Source organism: Leucoraja erinacea, chromosome 1, assembly GCF_028641065.1.
Source record: "Leucoraja erinacea ecotype New England chromosome 1, Leri_hhj_1, whole genome shotgun sequence".
NCBI classification, from domain to species: domain Eukaryota; kingdom Metazoa; phylum Chordata; class Chondrichthyes; order Rajiformes; family Rajidae; genus Leucoraja; species Leucoraja erinaceus.
In genome coordinates, this window is record NC_073377.1 from 91,128,375 (window position 1) to 91,148,107 (window position 19,733).

Sequence of the window (19,733 nt, forward strand, 5' to 3'; positions counted from 1 at the left end):
CTGAAAGCAGCCCTTGGACACATGATGTTCATATTGACGCTGATCAAAAGCAGGAATCTCTGCTTTAGAGGACAATGTCACAAACCAGCTGCCATCAGGTTATCTCATCGCGTGACAGCAAAGCTCTAATTTCTTCAACAGATTCTGCAGAATTACCAATAAAAGAACATGGTCAAGATGTCAAATCTAGGGACCACTCAAAACTAAAAGAAGAAAAAGGGAAAGAAAAGAAATATACTGCTGAAAGCTCCGGACCAAAGTCTAGGGAGCATACACAGGAAGATACAAAGGGTCATGAGAAAAACAAAGAAAAAAGAAATGAATCTGAATGCATGCGGCCAAAGTTCAAAGAAAAACTCACAAGATGATGTGAAATCCAGTGAAAAATGGAAAGAGAAAAAAAAATTATTCTGAAAACTCGTGCTCCAAATTCAAGGAAAGCATACATGAAGATGCTAAAAGCAGAGAAAAGAAAAATGATTCTGAACATGGTCGAACTAAATCTAGGGAAAATACTGTAGATGAGAAAAGCCATGAGAAAGGTAAAGACAAGAAATACATGGCTGAACGCTCTCGATCATTATCTAAGGAAGGCTTCCAGGAGGACATGAAAGGTAATGAAAAGTAAAAGAAAAGAAAGGTGAATCTGGGAACTCCCGATCAAAATCCAGAGAGAAATTGCATGATGACACAAGAAGTCATGAGAAAGTCAAAGAGAATCAAAATGAATCTGGAATCTCTCGGTCAAAATCAAAGGAAACTGTACAGGAGGATGTTCGAAATAAAGATAAACAGAAGAACTTTGAAAATTCACGGTCAAGATCAAAGGAAGATTTGCAAGAAGATAAAGCAAGAGAGAGGAAAATAGGAAAGAGAAGAGAATCTGAAAGCTCCTTGTCAAAATATAAGGAAAGAGTTGATGGCTCTCGATCCAAAACAAAGGAAAGCATTGAATTGTCACGATCAAAGTCCAAGGAAGATGATGAATATATTCAAAAAGGAATGGAGAAAAAGCATGATTCTGAAACTGCTCGCTTGAAATTCAAGGAACATTCGGAAATCGCTAGATCAAAATCCAGGGAAAAATTGCAGGGAGATGTTCAAAATGAAGAGAGAATAGAAAAGAAGCGTGATTCTGAAAACACTCGACCTAAGTCTAAGGATAATGTTGATGCCTCTCGGTCAAAATCCAGGGAAAAAGTGCGAGATGCTGTCCAAGGTGAAAAAAGAATGGAAAAGAAGAATAGTTCTGAAAATGCTGGTGCAAAACCGAAGGAATATTCAGAAAGCTCGCACTCAAGAGTAAAAGAAAAGGGGCGAGATTCTGCTCAGGGCACTTTGAAAGGAATTGACAAGAAGCATGACTTTAAAATCAGACATTTTGAAAAATCACGTTCAAAATCCAAAGAAGACTTGCAGGAAGATAACACAAAGAAGATGGAAAGAAAATGCGAATTTGGAAGTACTCGGCCCAAGTCTGGGGAACGCTCTGAACATTCACGATCAAAATCTAAGGAGCATTCTGATAGTTCCCGATCAAAACACAAAGACAGGGTGCAGGAAAATATTCAAATCAATGAAAAAGGAACGGACAGGAAGCACAAATATGAAAATACTCTTTCAAAATCCATGGAACATTCTGAAACATCTCACTCAAAATCCAGTGAGAAAGGAAAGGAAAACATTAAGGACTGTGAAAAAGGAAAATTAAAGAAGAATGATTTACAAAATGTTCAATCTAAATCTAAAGACATTTCTGAAACTATGCAAGCAAAGTCCAAAGAAAAAATACAAGGCGATCGGAAAGGATTAGAGAAGGATGATGTTGAAAATATTGGGTCATGTTCTAAGGATCAAGTGCAAGAACTTCAGGGTAATGTGATTTTAGAAGAAAAAGCGATTAAGTCGCCAACTGCTATGTCCAAGCCTGAAACAATGGAAGATGAACAAAGCAGAGAGAAGAACACTAACTTTATAAATGTGGCAAACAATGAGGAGCAGACAGAAATTGCCAAAAGTAATGAAACAGACGAGAGAAATAAAGTGGGGAATGATCAGTCAGGATCCAAAGCTCACCTGAAAACAAATATTAAAAGTAATGAGATAGTAGAAGAAAAAAATGGTATTCAAAGTTTGGAATTAAAAGAGAATCATTTGGAAGAAAATGAAATAAGTGATACAAAAGAAAAATCTGAAAATACGCTGTCAGGATCAAATGAAGATCAAACTGATCAGATTGATGATAAAAAAAGAACTGAAACAGAAAATTCCCAGTTGAACTCAAAAGAGAGCATATCAGATAGTAAGGAAATTCTGCACAACACTCCAGGAAATTTAGTGGACATAGAAAGTTTGATAAAAGCTGAAGACAAATTAGAGGAAAGAACAAAAGTCTTTGAAGATGAAAAGAATGAAGCGGGACCTTTGAAAGATATAAACATGGGAGAAAAGGAGATTGAAATTGTACAAAACACTGAATGTAAAACATTTTTAGATGAAGAACAAAGTAAAAAAATAGCTCATGACCAACTCGTAAGACCAAATAAGGTAAATATTCCTCCAAATGTGGAACAACATGAATCTTTAAATACCCCTTGTGAGACCATTTCCCCTGGTACACCAACAATGAATGATGCTGGGCTTCTCCATTCAATTGCTAATAAAGCACAGTTTGTTCATTATGATCCTTCTTCACCGGCTACTCCAACACTCGATGAAACATTTAGCTATGAGGCACCTTCTAGTGTACCGGAATCTGTTGTACCCTCTGTGGAAAGTCCTGGAAAGCAAAAGGCTCATAGTTCAGAAAATGTTGCAGAAGAATTGGGTGACAAGCATCAAGATGAAGAAATGGACTCCAAATGCGATTCTTCAAAAGTGGAGTCACAAGGTAGCCAAGAATTCAATCATGAAATGCATGAACCATTAAATGTTCAAAAAATTGTTAATTTGCTATTTTTTAGAGTTCTTGGAACATTCAATATATTCTAACAGCAGTGGAAAATTAGAATTAATTAGAGTTTCTGCAGTTCAGATGTTCTTGATTGTTCTTTCCCGTTCTGTGTATTTGTGAAAGCAAACTTTCAATGAGTTGTAGGTAGAGTCATGCTGTCTATATTTGTGGAATATTTATTCATTCTGCTATTATTTTAAACTTCCTGTTTGGCATTTTTTTTTTAAACCTGAGCGGAAGAAGCATCCACAACTGAGAAGACAAACCTGATATCATAACTGATTTCACGGTTCAAATTTTGATAAGTTCAGGATAAGCTAAGCAGCTTCCCCCATAGCCCATGATAGATGCCCTTGACTGATCTCAGTGTGATTTTTTTTTTTTTTTTTTTATATATTTATTTTTGTCAACTAACTTTTATATATATATATATATATCAACTAAATTATATATACTAAATTATATATATACACATCAACTAAATTATTTATTTATTTATCTATTTGTCTATTTATTTATTTATTGACTTGGCGAAGGTTGTGCATAGAATGATTTATTTACAGTGGGCCTCCAGATAGATAGAAACATGAGACTGCAGAGTCTGGAATCCTGCGCCAAAAGTTGTACTGAAGGCATTCAGCGGGTCACGCAGCAGTTGTCGAGGGAATGGAAAGATGGTGCTTCAGGTCGGAACTCTTTAGACTGGAGTAGAGGGAAGTAAACGATACGAGAGGTGGGGTGGAGCAAAACTGTGATCAAGGTGATGGGTGATAGAAGTGTGCAGAGGGGTGTGATTTGCAGATCAGATGGTGACAAAGGCTGGGGGTGAAAAGGAGACAAAGTGTGTCGTAAGGAAAGAAGACGAGTGAAATGTAAAGCCAGAGGAAGGGGTATGGGTGGAATGGATGGGGCTCGGGGGATAAAAGGGAAATGATTCTTGAAATATCACTGTCAATACCTCCACAATCTCTAAAGCCACTTCTTTCAGAACTCTAGGGTGCAGTCCATCTGGACTTATCCACCTTCTGCCATTTCAGCTTCCATAGCACCTTCTCCCAAGTAATAGCCACTCCTAACTTCCACTCCCTGACTCTCTTGAATTTTAGGAACATTGCTGGTGTCTTCCACTGTGAAGACTGATACAAAAAAAGTGATTCAACTCCTCTGCCATTTCTTTATTCCCCGTTATCACTCTTGCATCATTCTCCAGTGGTCCAACTTCCACTCTTTTTCTTATTCTTTATATCTGAAGAATCTCTTGCTATTATTGGCTAGTTTACCTTTATTTCATATTTTCTCCCCCTATTGCCTTTTTAGTTAACTTCTGGTGTTCTTGCAAAGCATCCAAATCCTCTGTTTCCCCTTTGCTCAGCTACAATACCAACACATCCGATTTCACCTTCTCCCTCTCAAATTGCAGATTAACAATTATCCACAGCCTAAAGGTATAAATGTTGAATTATTTAATTTCAAGTAATAACCCCTCCTGAGTGAGTGCACATTACTCCCATCGCCAGGTCATGTTACTCCATATGCTCATCTGCCACCCCCCACCAACCTGTCCCAGCTCTTTGTTCTTCCATTTACCCCCCCTTTTTCCCTTCCCCTGTCTCTTCTATCCAGATCCCTGTGTTCAGCTTTGCATTTTACTCTTATCTCAGATCTTTTTTTCTACTTTTTATCTCTACCATACGCCACCATCTTCACACCAGTAAGCTCACCAGTGCTCTCTTTCTTCTTAATGATGTTCCAAACAGTTGATTTTGGTAAGCCTAAGGTTTGGCTGTTGTCTCTAACAGTTTTATTCTTGTTTCTCAGTCTCATAATGACTTATTTGACTTTCATTGACACAACATTGGTCCTCATGTTGATAAACAGCAATAAAAGTTTCCAAAGGTGCTGGAAAGACTAGGAGCTGAGAGCTCTCTTATACCTGCAATAAGGGGGCATTTAAACACACTTGAGCAATTACAAACACCTGTGAAGCCATGTGTCCCAACCATTATGGTGCCCTTAAATGGGTGGGAATTACAAATCTCAAATTGTGGAGTACAGAGGCAAATAAATAATTGATGGGTCTTTGTCCCAAACACTATGAATGGCACTGTATATCTATCACTTGCCTGCTTTGCTTCATCCCCATCTCTCTTCCAGCTTTCTCACCGCCCACTCCATGTCTGAAGGAGCTCGAGCTTAAATACCATCTGACCATTCCCTCCATAGATACTATCTGATCTACTGAGTTCCTCTAGCACTTTGGGGTTTTTCCATCCTCCATATAGATGATTGTTTTGTATGAATTTATGGTTGAGAGAATGACAACTAATAATGCTATCATAGGTTTTCTTAATGTTTTTACCCATTCATGTAGAATTGCCAGTACACCAGGATGTCCTGCCAGAAATCAACACAAGTGCCAAAAGTGAATTGAAAGATGAAGATGTTGTAAGTAGCATTTTGGAAAGTTTACAAGCCTGGAAAAAATTATATGATTTTGTGGCCCAGTCATAGGGGGTGGAACAAATGTATCTCCTCTTCCATGCGATGTCCATCTAGTATGTTGCCTGCTTTTTCCAATAACAGGAGGTTATAAGAACCATTGCTTCTTCAACTGTACCACTATCTCTATCCCATATCCTTTTTATAGTTTCCATTATCTAATATTTAACCTGTTCATGCTTTCACAGTGGATAAATTGAATCAGCAATCATTTGAAACCAGTCTCCCAATTGTTTCAAAACCTTTAAAATGCACACACATGGGCAGGCCCTTCAGCCCATAATGTCCATGCTGAACATGACAAGCTAAACTTATTTTTGTCTGCAAATGATCCATATTCTCTCGCCCACCCCCCAAATACCCTGCCTGTCCAATGTGCTGATCTGAAAGCCTCTTGAATGCCACTATCATACCTGCTTCTACCAATACTCCTGACATCGCATTCCAGGCATCCACCAGTCTCTATGTTTAAATAAACAATTTGCCCTGTGCATCTGCTTTAAAATTTGTGCCTCCCAATCTAAAGCTGTGCCCTCTAGTTTGACAATTCCATCTTGCGGGATAAAGATTCTACCAACCCTAACTATACCTCTCGTAATTGTATATGTTTCTGTTTGGTCTACCCTCAGTCTCTGATGTTCCTGAGAAAATAATCTGTTTGTCCAACCTCTCCTTATAGCCAATACCTTCTAATCAGACCTGCATTCTAATTGACTTATTTTGCACCCTCTCCAAAGCCTTCACATCATTCTTGTATTGGGGTGACAGGAACTGCACACAATACTCCAATTATTGCCTAACCAATGTCCTATAAAGTTGTAAAAATAATTCCTAACTCCTACACTCAATGGCCCGATCAGTGAAGGCAAGCATACCATAAGCCTTCTTTATTACTCTTATCTACTTGAATGGAATGGAATACTTTATTGTCATATGTGACTAGGCACATTGAAATTCTTCGCTACATACCCAATGTATACGAATAGCATTCTTGTTTGCCACTTTATTTATTTTTAAATTTTTATTTATTAGAAGCAAATGTACAAAAATAGAACCAACGGCATATGAAATAATACAGTTATTGTACAGCTTCACTTTATACTTTTAGCTATAGTTGGAAGAAAAGAAAGGAGAAAAAGTGAAGTTCGCAAAGATAGAACCCCTAGATTACCAAAGTGGTGTAGCCAAAGAGTGAATAAATGAAAGAAAGAAGAGAGGAATAGGAAAAATAAAAGGACAAAAAGGGAAATAAATAAAAAAAGTGGTGATATACCTGCTTCGCATCCCTCCCCACCCACCTCACCCAACCCGTAATTAGATTTAAATCAAAGTTGTGTTGTACCATACTATCCTTGTAATAAATCAATGAATGGTGACCATGTCTTCGAAAAATGAGCTGTTTTTTCTGCCAAGACAAGTCTAATATTTTCGAGATGTTTATAATCCACATCTTAAAAGTAGGGACTGATGTATGTTTCTAAAATTTGAGTATTAGTTTTTTTCGCTGTTATCAAGCCATAATTAAGGAAACGTCTTTGAAATAATGATAGCAGAGCAGGCTTCTGACGTACCTAGAATGATCAATTCCGTATCGGGATCCAATTTTGTTTTTAATGTTTTTGAAAATTCCTCTTCAAAAATTATGTGACTTTATACAAGAGACAAAGGAATGGGTTATAGTTGCTTCCTGGAGAAGACATTTATCGCAAATAGGAGATACATTTGGAAAGATCTTATTCAGTTTAGACTTTGAATAATAGAGTCTGTACAGTTTTTTAAATTGAATTAACGAATGCCTAACGTTAATCGAACAAATGTGTATATATAGAAGGTTTTCCTCCCATCTGTCTTTTAGAATTTTTAGGCCGAGTTCATCGTCCCAAGCTCTTCTAATTACTTCTGACGATGGGATTTCTATATTTAAACGGGTGTTAATCAGATATGATATTAACTTGTTTGAATCCGAGTTTCTATTCATGCATTCGTCTAGTGTGTCTGGCAGTAAAGATTGGTAGTCTTGGGTATATGATTTCAGATAGTCTCAAATTTGAAGATATCTAAAATATTGATTACCTTTCAGGTGATATTTTGACTGTAATTCTTGAAATGAGAGAAGAGTTCCTATCTCATAAAGGTCTCCCGAGTTTTTAGATTCTTAATCTTTCCCAATGTGTGAACGTTTTGTCTAGAATAGATGGCTTGGACGAAGAATTGGTGGCAATTGGTGAGAGAAGAGATACATTTCTCAGTTTAAGGGTTGTCTTCACTTGTCTACAGATTTGTAAGGTACTGTGGATAATCGGATTTTTCCTGTTGCCACTTTTTCCTTGTTTGCCACTTTCAAGGAGTTATGGACTTGTTCCCCAAGATCCCTCTGTACATCGGTGCTCTTTATGGTCTTTTCATGAACTGGGTAATTTCCTCATATATTCGACCTCCCAAAGTGCAGCACCTCACACATGCTCAGATTAAACTCCATCTGCCATTTCTGTAGCTGATCTATATCCTGCTGTATATTTTGACAGTCATCCTCACTGTCCGCAGCTCCACCAATTTTGATGTTATCTGTAACCGTACAAACCAAACTATCTACATTTACATCCAAGATGTTTTTATATAGATCTCAAACAAAAGAGGTCCAAGCACGGATCCTGCAGAACTGCACTGGAAACAGACCTCAAGCCAGAATAACACCCATTAACCGCAACTATTCTGTCCTCTGCGTTCTACGTTCTACTGTTAACAATCACGTAGGGAGGACAGTTACCGCAACCTTCTGTCTTCTTTGAGTAATTTGGTTTTGAATCCAAACATCCAAGTCGCCATGGGTCTAATGCATAGATCTCTGGTAATGCGTAGGTCTCTGGATCAGCTCATCATGAGGGACTTCATCAAATGCCTTAGCCTAGTCCATATAGGCAACATCCACTGCCCTCACATATCACTTTTGTTACCTCCTCAAAAAATGTTAATTTTTGCAAACCTATATTAATCATAACCTCTTCCATAGGGAAGAGCAAATCATTTTAAATCTTTATAATTGGATTCAACTCGTAATCTAAATCTGATGAAAATGTATTTCTGCTTCAAATTTTTAGTTAATTCAAATTTGTTGCTCCTTCACCAAATGTGCTGCTTAATTTGAATTCAACCTGGTTTAAGCAGGCCAGAATTACTAACATCCCTGGCCACCCAACCTCTCCTTGCAGGAATAGATGAATGAATTCAGTGAAGACATTGACAATGTTTCCACCAAAACCATTAGCAGTTGCGTAAGTATTAAATTCATGAATTGTTGAGTCATAAGCCCAAAGACTTATTTCATCGTTGTGAAATTGACATCATTTCTAACGATCTGTTTAGATGCTTTAGACGTTTTCACCCAAAGTAACCCAATTTAGCAATTTGAACGGCAAATTACTCCTACGGATTTTATTGAGATGGCTGGGTGCAAAATAAGCTGCTTCTGATGGTACTGATCCTCTGTGAAAGCAACAAAATACTATGTACAAATGGTAGTGGTTTTTGAAGTATTGCTTTGAAACTTTATCCAAGGCCTATTCTGAAGTCGCCATGTTAATAATTACCAATTCACCTGAAACCTGAATCCATTCGCAACATTTCTTCCCACTTCCATTTCACACACCAACTGCATTTTGCCATAATAGACATCACAAGTATGGGCAAACAATAACAAAAAAAAATCGGAGTTCTCATTTACTACAATGAGCAAACATTTTAGTCAGAAATATTGCTTGTCGTAACTAAAAGTAATTTGAGATTTTCATATTGGAAAGTAACTGGCTCAACAGGTTAGGAATTATTTGCCACAGAAGGCTGTGAAGGCCAAATCAGTCGATAATTTTAAGGCAGAGATAGATAGATTCTTGATCAGTACAGGTGTCAGAGGTTATGGGAAGAAGGCAGGGTAATGGGGTTTGGAGGGAGCGATAGATCAGCCATGATTGAATGGCGGAGTAGACTTGATGGGCCGAATGGCCTAATTCTACTTCTATCCCTTATGACCTTATGGTGATTTTCCGATTCTCGAGTTGTTATTGCAACCAGTCCCTTTCTGAGATACTTGAGTCTACCACAGAGGTTAGTATTTAAGTGGAATATCTTGATCCTTGTTTGGGCAACTAGACCAGGCAGTCTTGTGCTTTTGTATGGAGTTTGTACGTTCTCCCCGTGATCTGCGTGGGTTTTCTCCGAGATCTTCTGGTTTTCTCCCCCACTCCAAAGATGTACAGGTTTGTAGGTTAATTGGGTTGATAAAAAAATGTAAAAATTGTCCAGTATAAAATTGTCCCACGTCCAGTGCTGAGTAATGCTCTACCTAGAGCTTTTCAGCGTTCTACATTCAGATCCAGATCCAGACCTTGCTGTAGATAATTCATCTGGATTGTGATTGATTTTTTATTTTCTTGTACTAGCCACACATCCTTTGATTCCATTAATGTCCTGAAAGTCATCAATTAATTCAAAGGCACGCTTCCCCAACCTTCTCGAACTTCCTTCCAAAATGTACCATCCTCTGAGTGAAATTTAACCTCGTATCCGACCAAAATGACCTCCCTTATTTTGAAACTACGATCGTAGGTCAGAAAATTGAATGTCGTTAACGATTACATTTAGTTGGTTACATATACTGCTATTTGTTGGAGGTTACAACTCGGTGGGATCTAATTGAGAGTGGGGTTTTTTTACGTTGTTTCAACAATTTCCATTTACCACATTTGTAAACGGGAATAGAAAAGTCACTTTCCTTGTGTGTCTGACCTGCCTCGTTGGTTTAACATGTGCAGATGAGATCTTACAGACATAGAAACATAGAAATTAGGTGCAGGAGTAGGCCATTCGGCCCTTCGAGCCTGCACCGCCATTCAGTATGATCATGGCTGATCATCCAACTCAGTATCCCGTACCTGCCTTCTCTCCATACCCCCTGATCACCTTAGCCACAAGGGCCACATCTAACTCCCTCTTAAATATAGCCAATGAACTGGCCTCAACTACCCTCTGTGGCAGAGAGTTCCAGAGATTCACCACTCTCTGTGTGAAAAAAAGTTCTTCTCATCTCGGTTTTAAAGGATTTCCCCCTTATCCTTAAGATGTGACCCCTTGTCCTGGACTTCCCCAACATCGGGAGCAATCTTCCTGCATCTAGCCTGTCCAACCCCTTAAGAATTTTGTAAGTTTCTATAAAATCCCCTCTCAATCTCCTAAATTCTAGAGAGTATAAACCAAGTCTATCCAGTCTTTCTTCATAAGACAGTCCGGACTGTCCTAAACATTTCCGATTAATTCCTGCAGGCTCCACATTATCGCACTGAGCCCTTGCCTACTCGTTGGTGGTTAATGATTTTTCACTCATTACTTGTTCACATGCTGACTGCTCCCAGTGTTTGCCTCGACTGACTTACTACTCAGCCTGATAGTTTTCAATCATGGATGAAGATGTTTATTTATCTTAGCATGAAAGAACCAAACATGTCTGTTTTTAGACTGAGCAGATACTGCATAGTCTTGAACTGAATTTCAATATTCACACCCTGTAGAGCTATTAACAAATACTCCGTAACAATCCAACAAGTTTATTAGCATATAATAAAGTTACACTACAAGCAGGCGTCTATAAGAATAGGCAGTCGCTTCAGCACTGGAGCAGGTTAAGCATAGTTCCCGTATCTAAAGGTAGGTTTGCAAATGCGACCCGCACGCGTACAGTACAAGCTCGCATCTCCATCCTTCACCCGCGAGAACTATGAGACTGGGGGCTGTTGGAGCACCAGAGATCCAAGAGATGGGTGTGGTGAGACTGGAGACTGGGGGACCGACCGTGGTGACGAGAAAGCAGGATACATGCCGTGCCGGGGAGAAGAGAATATCGGTCGTGCGGTGACACAGTCCAGGAACATCCGGGTACAGGATCGTGGGTTGGGGTTTCTTCACTGGTAGAAGGTGTTGACGGTTTCGCAGGTAAGTCCCTCCATTTGAATCGACCATGTACGAACTCCAAAACGACACCGGCTTGCAATGTGCTTTATGGTAATGCAAGCCTCGACAGGCTCGCCAGGGAGCTGGTTTTTTTGATAGAATTTGTTGTGTTCCATAACCATGTTGGTCCGAAGTTCACACAGGTGTCTGAACTTGTTCATTAAACAGACTGGGTCATTTATAGACTCTTGAGTGGTGATCTCCTCATTGTTGTCACCCATCACAGTCGGGGCATTGTAGAACCACTCAGCTCGTTGAATAGCTTCAGATCCCGCGACGTTGAGAAGTACAGCAGCTATCTGGTCTGGAGGTGCTCCGCGATGGGCAGCTCGAATGTTGTTTCTGTTGGTGTGGCGTTAACTGTTGCAGATGGCGCAGGCTTCGACTTTTTCACGTATATACTCGGTCATACCGGGCCAGTAAAACATGCTCGTTGTAAGATCGCTTCCACACTGGGGTGGCCCCTGAGGATGGCATAAAAGTACTTGTCCTGAAGAACAGCTGGGATGACTGCTTTGTGACCCTTGATTATGACCCCGTCCTGTAGCACCGGTTCGTTGCGAACGAGGTAGTTTGGGCGAATCGCAAGTGGGGTACTATGTTGTTTATCCAGCCAGCCACGCCGGATGACTGAGGTCAGTAGTTGCAGAGTTTTATCTGCAGCCGTGTGCTCTGCCAGGCTGCTTAGGCATTCAGTGGGTACGTACGACACCATCATTACTGTGAACTGGTCATGTTCTGAGGGCTGTTCGCAGGTTTTGCGTGGGGCTCTTGATAGCATGTCAGCTAGGTGCATGTCCATGCCCTTTTTGTAGACGGTGGTGAAATCGAAACACTGTAGCTGCATCATCATTCGTTGCAGGCGAGCCAGAGCGGCGGGAATGGGTTTGTTCTGAATGGTGACCAACAAATGGTGGTTTGTTTCCACGGTCACGGACTTGCCAAAAATAAAGTCCTTTTGTGCAGGGAAAAACCACAGCAAGCAATTCTTTTTCGATCTGGGCATAACTTTGTCAGTCTCAGATAGCGTGCGGGAGGCGTAAGCAACAGGTCTGCAGTCACCTTCGGTGGTAGTCTGTAGACTAGCAGTGCCAAGTCCATATTGGGATGCATCACACGCGTGCGTCACCTGCAACTCCAAAGCAAAGTAGGCCAGGGTTGGAGCACTGGCGAATTGGAATTTAAGGATTTCAAAAGTTCTCTGGTGTTGTGGAAACCAGGACCAGGCAGTGTCCTTGTGGGTCAGTTCTCGCAGGGGAGCAGATATATCGCTGACGTTGGGAATGAATTTCCCCAAGTAGTTGACCATTTCCAGGAATCTCGGTAAACTCGTATTGTCAGTGGGAGCTGGCATCTCGTTGATGGCAGTGGTCTTGGAGGGGTCCGGTCTGAGGCCATCACTGATGAATACGTGTCTGACATAGTTGACCTCTGTGACAAGAAAGTTGCATTTTAGAGGGTTGAGCTTAAGATGGATGTCTTTAGCACAGTCTAATACTTTTTTCAAATTGGCATCATGTTCAATGTAGTAGATGGAGCCTAATCTATATATTACTAAAAGTCTGTTCTTGACCGGTTTTGGCGATCTGTGCTGCGACTTCCGAGAGAACGCCGCCACCTACGGCCGTCATTTTTGGCCACCTCGCTCAGAGCCCCCCTCCGCCGCATGTGTGCCAAGGATTTTTCCAGTGGATGAAAAATGACAGAGATATTAATGATTTTACAAAATTCCCCATTCTCTCTGCTGCCCCCGCTGGCGGCAGGGGAGAGGGACTATAAAACCAGGAAGTGGTGTGCCTCATTCAGTCTCTTCAAGATGGAGGAAGTGGAAAAAATCCTCTTATCCTATTTTGTTCTGTGGATTTATGAGAAGTTGTTCAGTAGTTTAGTTTAGAGAAACAGCATGGAAAAAGGCCCTTCGGCTCACCGAGTCCGCACTAACACTATCCTACACACACATTAGGGACAATGTTGACCGATACCAAACCAATTAACCTACCAACCTCTACGTCTTTGGAGTGGGAGGAAACCAAAGATCTCGGAGAAAACCCACGGGGAAAACTCCATGCAGACAGCACCCGTGGTCGAGATCAAACCCGAGTCTCTGGCGCTGCAAGCGCAGTAAGGCAGCAACTCTACCACTGTGCAACCGTGCCGCCCAAGTAGTTAGTTGAGTAGATTCAGCAAAGGAGATGAGAAGAAATGTCTTTAATCAGAGGGTGGTGAATCTGTGGAATTCACTGCCACAGACGGCCATGGAAGACATCAATGAATATTTTTAAGGCTGAGATTGACAGATTCTTGATTAATAAGGGTGTCAGGGATTACGGGGCGAAGGCAGAAGAATGGGTTGAGGGGAAAAGATAAATTAACCATGATTGAACTTGATGGGCCAAATGGCCTTATTCTGTTCCTAGAAGTTATGAAGTTGGTATATGACTTAGGATCTTACAAGGCTGAGTTTATGTTCAAGAATGCAATTGTCACTTTGTTTAAATTATATACTTGCAAGACCCTACAAAATTAGTCTTGGTCCAGCATTGCTAATTGTTTAATCATCGTCATCATGTTTTATGCATTAGATGTTCTGATACTTTGAGACCATGGTGGAGTGTTCTGTTGTAATTTAATTGGGAATGCTAGGATATGACAGCCCGTTTCCTTTTGTAAATAATTATGGTGTGGTTTCTGCCAGTCTTTCATTCATTATAGTATTTTTTGTACTATCCAATGTTCTTCACTCCTGGAGTCCATGGCAGTAGCCCAAACTTTGTAATGATTTCATCACTAATGGCTATTCCGATTGTTATTCCTCACATTAGCCCAGTTGATGAATGTATTAACTGCTGATTGCAATTAGTCTCAATTCACTGCGTCAAACATCTAGGTGTGCGTACTGGTCATATAAACTTCTGGCAATTGCTTCTTAATATTAAATATGCATTTAGGTAATTTAGGGAGTTAGATGTGGCCCTTGTGGCTAAAGGGATCAGGGGGTATGGAGAGAAGGCAGGTACAGGATACTGAGTTGGATGACCAGCCATGATCATATTGAATGGCGGTGCAGGGACGAATGGCCTACTCCTACACCTATTTTCTATGTTTCTATGCAATGCTTTTTACAGTGCCTCAGGGATCGGTGTTGGGTCCTTTGTTGTTTGTCATGTACATCAATGGTCTGGATGAAGGTGTGGTAAATTGGATTAGTAAGTATGCAGATGATACCAAGATAGGGGGTGTTGTGGATAATGAAGAGGATTTCCAAAGTCTACAGAGTGATTTAGGCCATTTGGAAGAATGGGCTGAAACATGGCAGATGGAGTTTAATGCTGATAAATGTGAGGTGCTACACCTTGGCAGGACAAATCAAAATAGGACGTACATGGTAAATGGTAGGGAATTGAAGAATACAGTTGAACAGAGGGATCTGGGCATAACCGTGCATAGTTCCTTGAAGGTGGAATCTCATATAGATAGGGTGGTAAAGAAAGCTTTTGGTATGCTAGCCTTTATAAATCAGAGCATTGAGTATAGAAGCTGGGATGTAATGTTAAAATTGTACAAGGCATTGGTGAGACCAAATCTGAAGTATGGTGTATAATTTTGGTCACCCAATTATAGGAAGGATGTCAACAAAATAGAGAGAGTACAGAGGAGATTTACTAGAATGTTGCCTGGGTTTCAACAACTAAGTTACAGGGAAAGGTTGAATAAGTTAGGTCTTTATTCTCTGGAGCACAGTAGGTTAAGGGGGGACTTGATAGAGGTCTTTAAAATGATGAGAGGGATAGACAGAGTTGATGTGGATCAGCTTTTCCCTTTGAAAATAGGGAAGATTCAAACAAGAGGACATGACTTCAGAATTAAGGGACAGAAGTTTAGGGGTAACATGAGGAGGAACTTCTTTACTCAGAGAGTGGTGGCGGTGTGGAATGAGCTTCCAGTGGAAGTGGTGGAGGCAGGTTCGTTGGTATCATTTAAAAATAAATTAGATAGGCATATGGATGAGAAGGGAATGGAGGGGTTATGGTATGAGTGCAGGCAGGTGGGACTAAGGGAAAAAAGTTGTTCGGCACGGACTTGTAGGGTCGAGATGGCCTGTTTCCGTGCTGTAATTGTTATATGGTTATATGTTATATGGTTATTGGTGCATTGTGCAATCAATTACTTGTAAAGTTGTGAATAGTTTACAGACAGATTACTGTATTGTAATGACTGAACCTTTCATAAAAATTCATTGATTCCATAGATATCTTAGCAGGTGAAACCTGTTTAAGGACCAAAATGGTGATTCAGTGGCATTTATACTCGGATGTAACTTGTTTTTAAAGGAATCGTATGCAAACTATTAATGCAGCCTTTCCTTCCAAAATAGACTGGTGAATCTGTCAAAGGTGCTGAAGAGCAAAGTTCCACTAAAAGAGAAAGGAAACCCAAGCGTCCATACACTCCAGTAGAAAATTCTCCTAAAAGGAGACTACTTCAATCAGGTATATTAAACTGTAATCTCTGCTTTTCATTTTTGAGTTATGGAGAGCAAACATGAGGCCTTTTCTGCATTACAAACATCTTGGAGAAATTTAAGCCTTTAGTTACCTAGATTTTTTCTTGCTGTATTTTTTTTTTATGCATCAGAGGCAGAATCTGCAGCGGATGAACCTGTTGAAGCTGTATTAGTTCAAGTACAAGATGAGGAAAAAGCAACACAATCTCGAGGCAAAATTACATCAAAGGTTGAAGAAAAAGCAAGGTAGTTTTCTGATCTAGTTATTAGATTCGCCTTCCGTTTAGACAGATTGAATAAATCCCTCCCTCCATTGACATATTTGTAATTTACCATGATTTATTGAACTGTTCAAGTTGGTACTTGTATTGTTAATTGTGTAATTGCAATAATTATTTTCATCTAAAGAGCTTATGTATTGGGATGTAGCATGAAAAAGCCCATTGTCATTATATCAAACCAATGGGAGGTAATTAAATGAATGGAGTGAGACCTTTTTTAAAAATTACATTTGCCCTATTATAGAAAATCTGTATTCACCCTTTGGGAGAAGGCCAACTCTTTCTGCATCTAATATTGCATTAGCAAGTAACAAAAAGTATTAATTTATCAATTAATCTATTTATGCTGGTCTAATTTGAGTAAAGTATGTTTCTCTTTCATATAGCTAAAAGCTGCAGGTCAATTTGCACACAAAACCTTGAATGTGCAGAACTAACATCTAATTCTGTAGTACCTATATTTTGTCTTAGATCATTTGCAATTCATTGAGAAAGCATTGTACTATTTTTGCATCAGTATGTAAGCTCACCATCAGGATAGTGCATAAATGAGCATCAGATGAATTCAGAGTTCCTTGGAATTGCAGAAGTGAATTATTTTAACACCTTATAAAGAAAAATTATCAATCCGATAATTTCCACACTGGACCTATACAGTCTTTAACTTCATAGGGTAACTTTGCTGTGAATGCTTAATACATAGCTCTGATTTCCTTTTTAAGAAACCAGACAAATGATGCGAGTAGCCAGAATAAACCAAACACTCGTGCAGCAAAGAAAGTAAGTAATCAAGAGCATTGGTCAGTACCTGAACGAGAACGACGTTCATCGACTTTGGCAAAAGAGAAACTAACACCAGATTCAAAGGCAGGAAAATCTTCAGCAACAGTATCAGTGACAAGGTAAGATCGTCCTATAAATCCCCTAAGGTCCAAACTAAATGGTTCTTTATTGTCAAATGTACTGAGGTACAGTGATATTCTTTTTTGTATACAGTTCGTACGTATTGTTGATATATTGTTACAATTGAAACTGGGTTTTAACATGCAAATTAAGTGCATGACTTAGTAAAGTCATGTGATCTAGTTAGCACGAGCAGTTGCAGAATGAGAAGCCTGTAGAACCCAATAAAAGAAAACTATGACACATAGTGCTGTCTCTGTTCTTTATCTTGAAGATAGCCCTCAAAGCAACACAAAACATCAGTCTGAAGAAAGGTTTCGGCCCGAAACGTTGCCTATTTCCTTCGCTCCATAGATGCTGCTGCACCCGCTGAGTTTCTCCAGCTTTTTTGTGTAACCTTCGATTCTCCAGCATCTGCAGTTCCCTCTTAAACAAAACAACATGGTGCCAGTGGTGGAATTACAGTTTATTTTGCATGTCAAAATAAATTGAGTATGAAATTTAAGTTAAAACATTTCCAAATTGCACTATTAACAAAGGTTTACCCTCGTTTCTTTACATATCCCCAAGGCTTTCTGGTAATGTGCAGTCTGCTCTAATTACAGTGTAAATTTATATTTTATTTTGACTGTCACTGGCATCAATAACTTTGGATTGGAAATTGCAGTAACATTGCAGTCATTCTGCTAGAATTAACAAGTCATTGAGTTATGGTAGGTGAAGAAATAATAAAGATTGTACCTGCAGGACATGGCCTGCATCTCTAATGTAAAGCTAAAGGGAGGTCCTGAAATGTTTTCATTGTAAATTAGCAGAAATTTTAACACTTGGATTCAGACCTATTTATCTCCTTCCCCCTCCCCTGACATTCCTTCCTCTGTTTTCACAATTTGCAACTTTTCAATCTGTTCTTCCCACACCTTCTGTTGTAACCTCCAGCCATTGTTCCAACCTTCTACCAATCATAAATCCCTCTCACCTGTGTTCACCTATTACCTGTCTGATTTAACCTGCCTCTGGTCTCGTCCGGCTTTCTTCCCCCAAACCCCTAACATAGTCAGTTTGAAACGTCACCAATCCATGTTCTCCATAGATGCTGCTAAGTTACTCCAGCACTTAGTATCCTTTTCTGTGAACCAGCATCTTCATTTCCCTTGTTCCTACTTTTTATTAATGAGGGGCGTTTCAAATAGGCTCAATCAAAAATGTATCCTGTAAAATATTTAGATGCAAAGCCATTGAGGAAATATTGAACTGAAGTTGGAAGAGCTCTTATTGGGAATAAATTCCAAAATGAAAAATACAGATCTTAAATCGTTATTTCTATCTTTTCTTAAAGCTTAAAAAATGAAGGGGTACAATAAATGTAATAAGATATATGTGGCTTGTACTACTGTAACTTACTGTACTTCTAAAAAATTTTAAAAAATAAAATAAAATTTAAAAATTCTGTAGCGTCTACAGTATGTCATAAAATTTTGTCATTCAACAGATCACGAAATCAACCATCCCCTGTGATTAAACAAGGACGTAAAAGAGAAGCAAGTCCAGAACGCAAAAGAAAGCAAAAAACAGAAGTGCCACCAAAACGAACGAGGCGATAACTCAGAGTGTTCGAAGTTGCCACTTTAACTCAACAAAATTAGTTATGTACATTTTATATTATAAATTATATTTGTTGTAGTAATCTAAGGGAAATGAAGTCAGTATTGATAGGTTAATACTGTCTTTTTACTGTACTTTTGTGTTGTATATGATAAATGCAAACATGTTGTGCTTTTACCTGTTGTATCTTGCAATTTTAAGTACAAAGGTTTTTCATTCTATGAATGTATTTTATTTTTACCAAATCCTATTTAATAAAATTGTTTGCTGAAAGTAAGCAACTGAGGGATGCAGCCATTCACAGTATAATTTTGTACATTGTACATTCCTTGATGTTCCCTGTGTTATATTCTTGGAGTGAGTAACAAACTATTTTGTACTCATACACGACTACTGAGCATGTTCAGCTGCTTTATAATAAAACATATGTGCTCATATGGTGCTTTATCATGTAGATACACCTGCAATCATTTGATGAGAAAGATAATCTCAATAAACATTAGGTAACTTAGGTGAAGATTGTAATGAAGATCAAATTTTGAAATCATAAACTGTCATAATGCTTCCATGAAACTTTCATAATAGTTTCGAGTTCTTGGCTGCATGTTCTGACCATCATGCTGCAGACGATGAGCTGGCTGATTTGGAGCTAGGATTTCATGGTTACTCCAAGCTTGATAGTTTCCTCAATGAAAAATTAAAGTCGGGCTTTAAAATTAAATTTAAAATTAAAATTTGCTTCTGTCCAAAAAATAGTATTTTATAATTTTCTACATTTTCTTAAAATTAAAATTGTTTACTACAATTACATTTTGTGCTTTTAAAATATTTCCAAATATGAAATGTATCCTGTGGTGCTTGATGAAAAATCAAATGTTTGCAGATAAAATTAACATTCACAAAACTCATTGGATCAGGCCAATGAAAAACAAATATGTTAGTGTTTAATCTACAATTTACAACAATCTAAAAGTATAATTTTAATCTA

The 19,733-nt window shown here is 39.0% G+C and overlaps 1 protein-coding gene across 1 annotated transcript; it reads left to right on the forward strand.

Moving 5' to 3' along the window:
* Positions 1-89: 89 nt before the first annotated feature.
* LOC129699208 (nipped-B-like protein) lies at positions 90-19,550 on the forward strand. Its single transcript, XM_055638830.1, has 6 exons — positions 90-2,890; positions 5,325-5,398; positions 15,828-15,942; positions 16,088-16,202; positions 16,960-17,139; positions 18,633-19,550. The coding sequence occupies exons 1-6, from the start codon at positions 1,003-1,005 to the stop codon at positions 18,742-18,744; spliced, it is 2,484 nt and encodes an 827-aa protein (XP_055494805.1). The 5' UTR covers positions 90-1,002; the 3' UTR covers positions 18,745-19,550.
* Positions 19,551-19,733: the final 183 nt, after the last annotated feature.

Excerpts from the sequence above, each read along its gene's own strand:
- LOC129699208 (XM_055638830.1), top strand. The coding sequence starts at position 1,003 with ATGGAGAAAAAGCATGATTCTGAAACTGCTCGCTTGAAATTCAAGGAA. Across the intron at positions 15,943-16,087 it reads AAGGAGACTACTTCAATCAG|AGGCAGAATCTGCAGCGGAT; the intron begins GTATATTAAACT and ends TTTATGCATCAG. Across the intron at positions 17,140-18,632 it reads GCAACAGTATCAGTGACAAG|ATCACGAAATCAACCATCCC; the intron begins GTAAGATCGTCC and ends GTCATTCAACAG.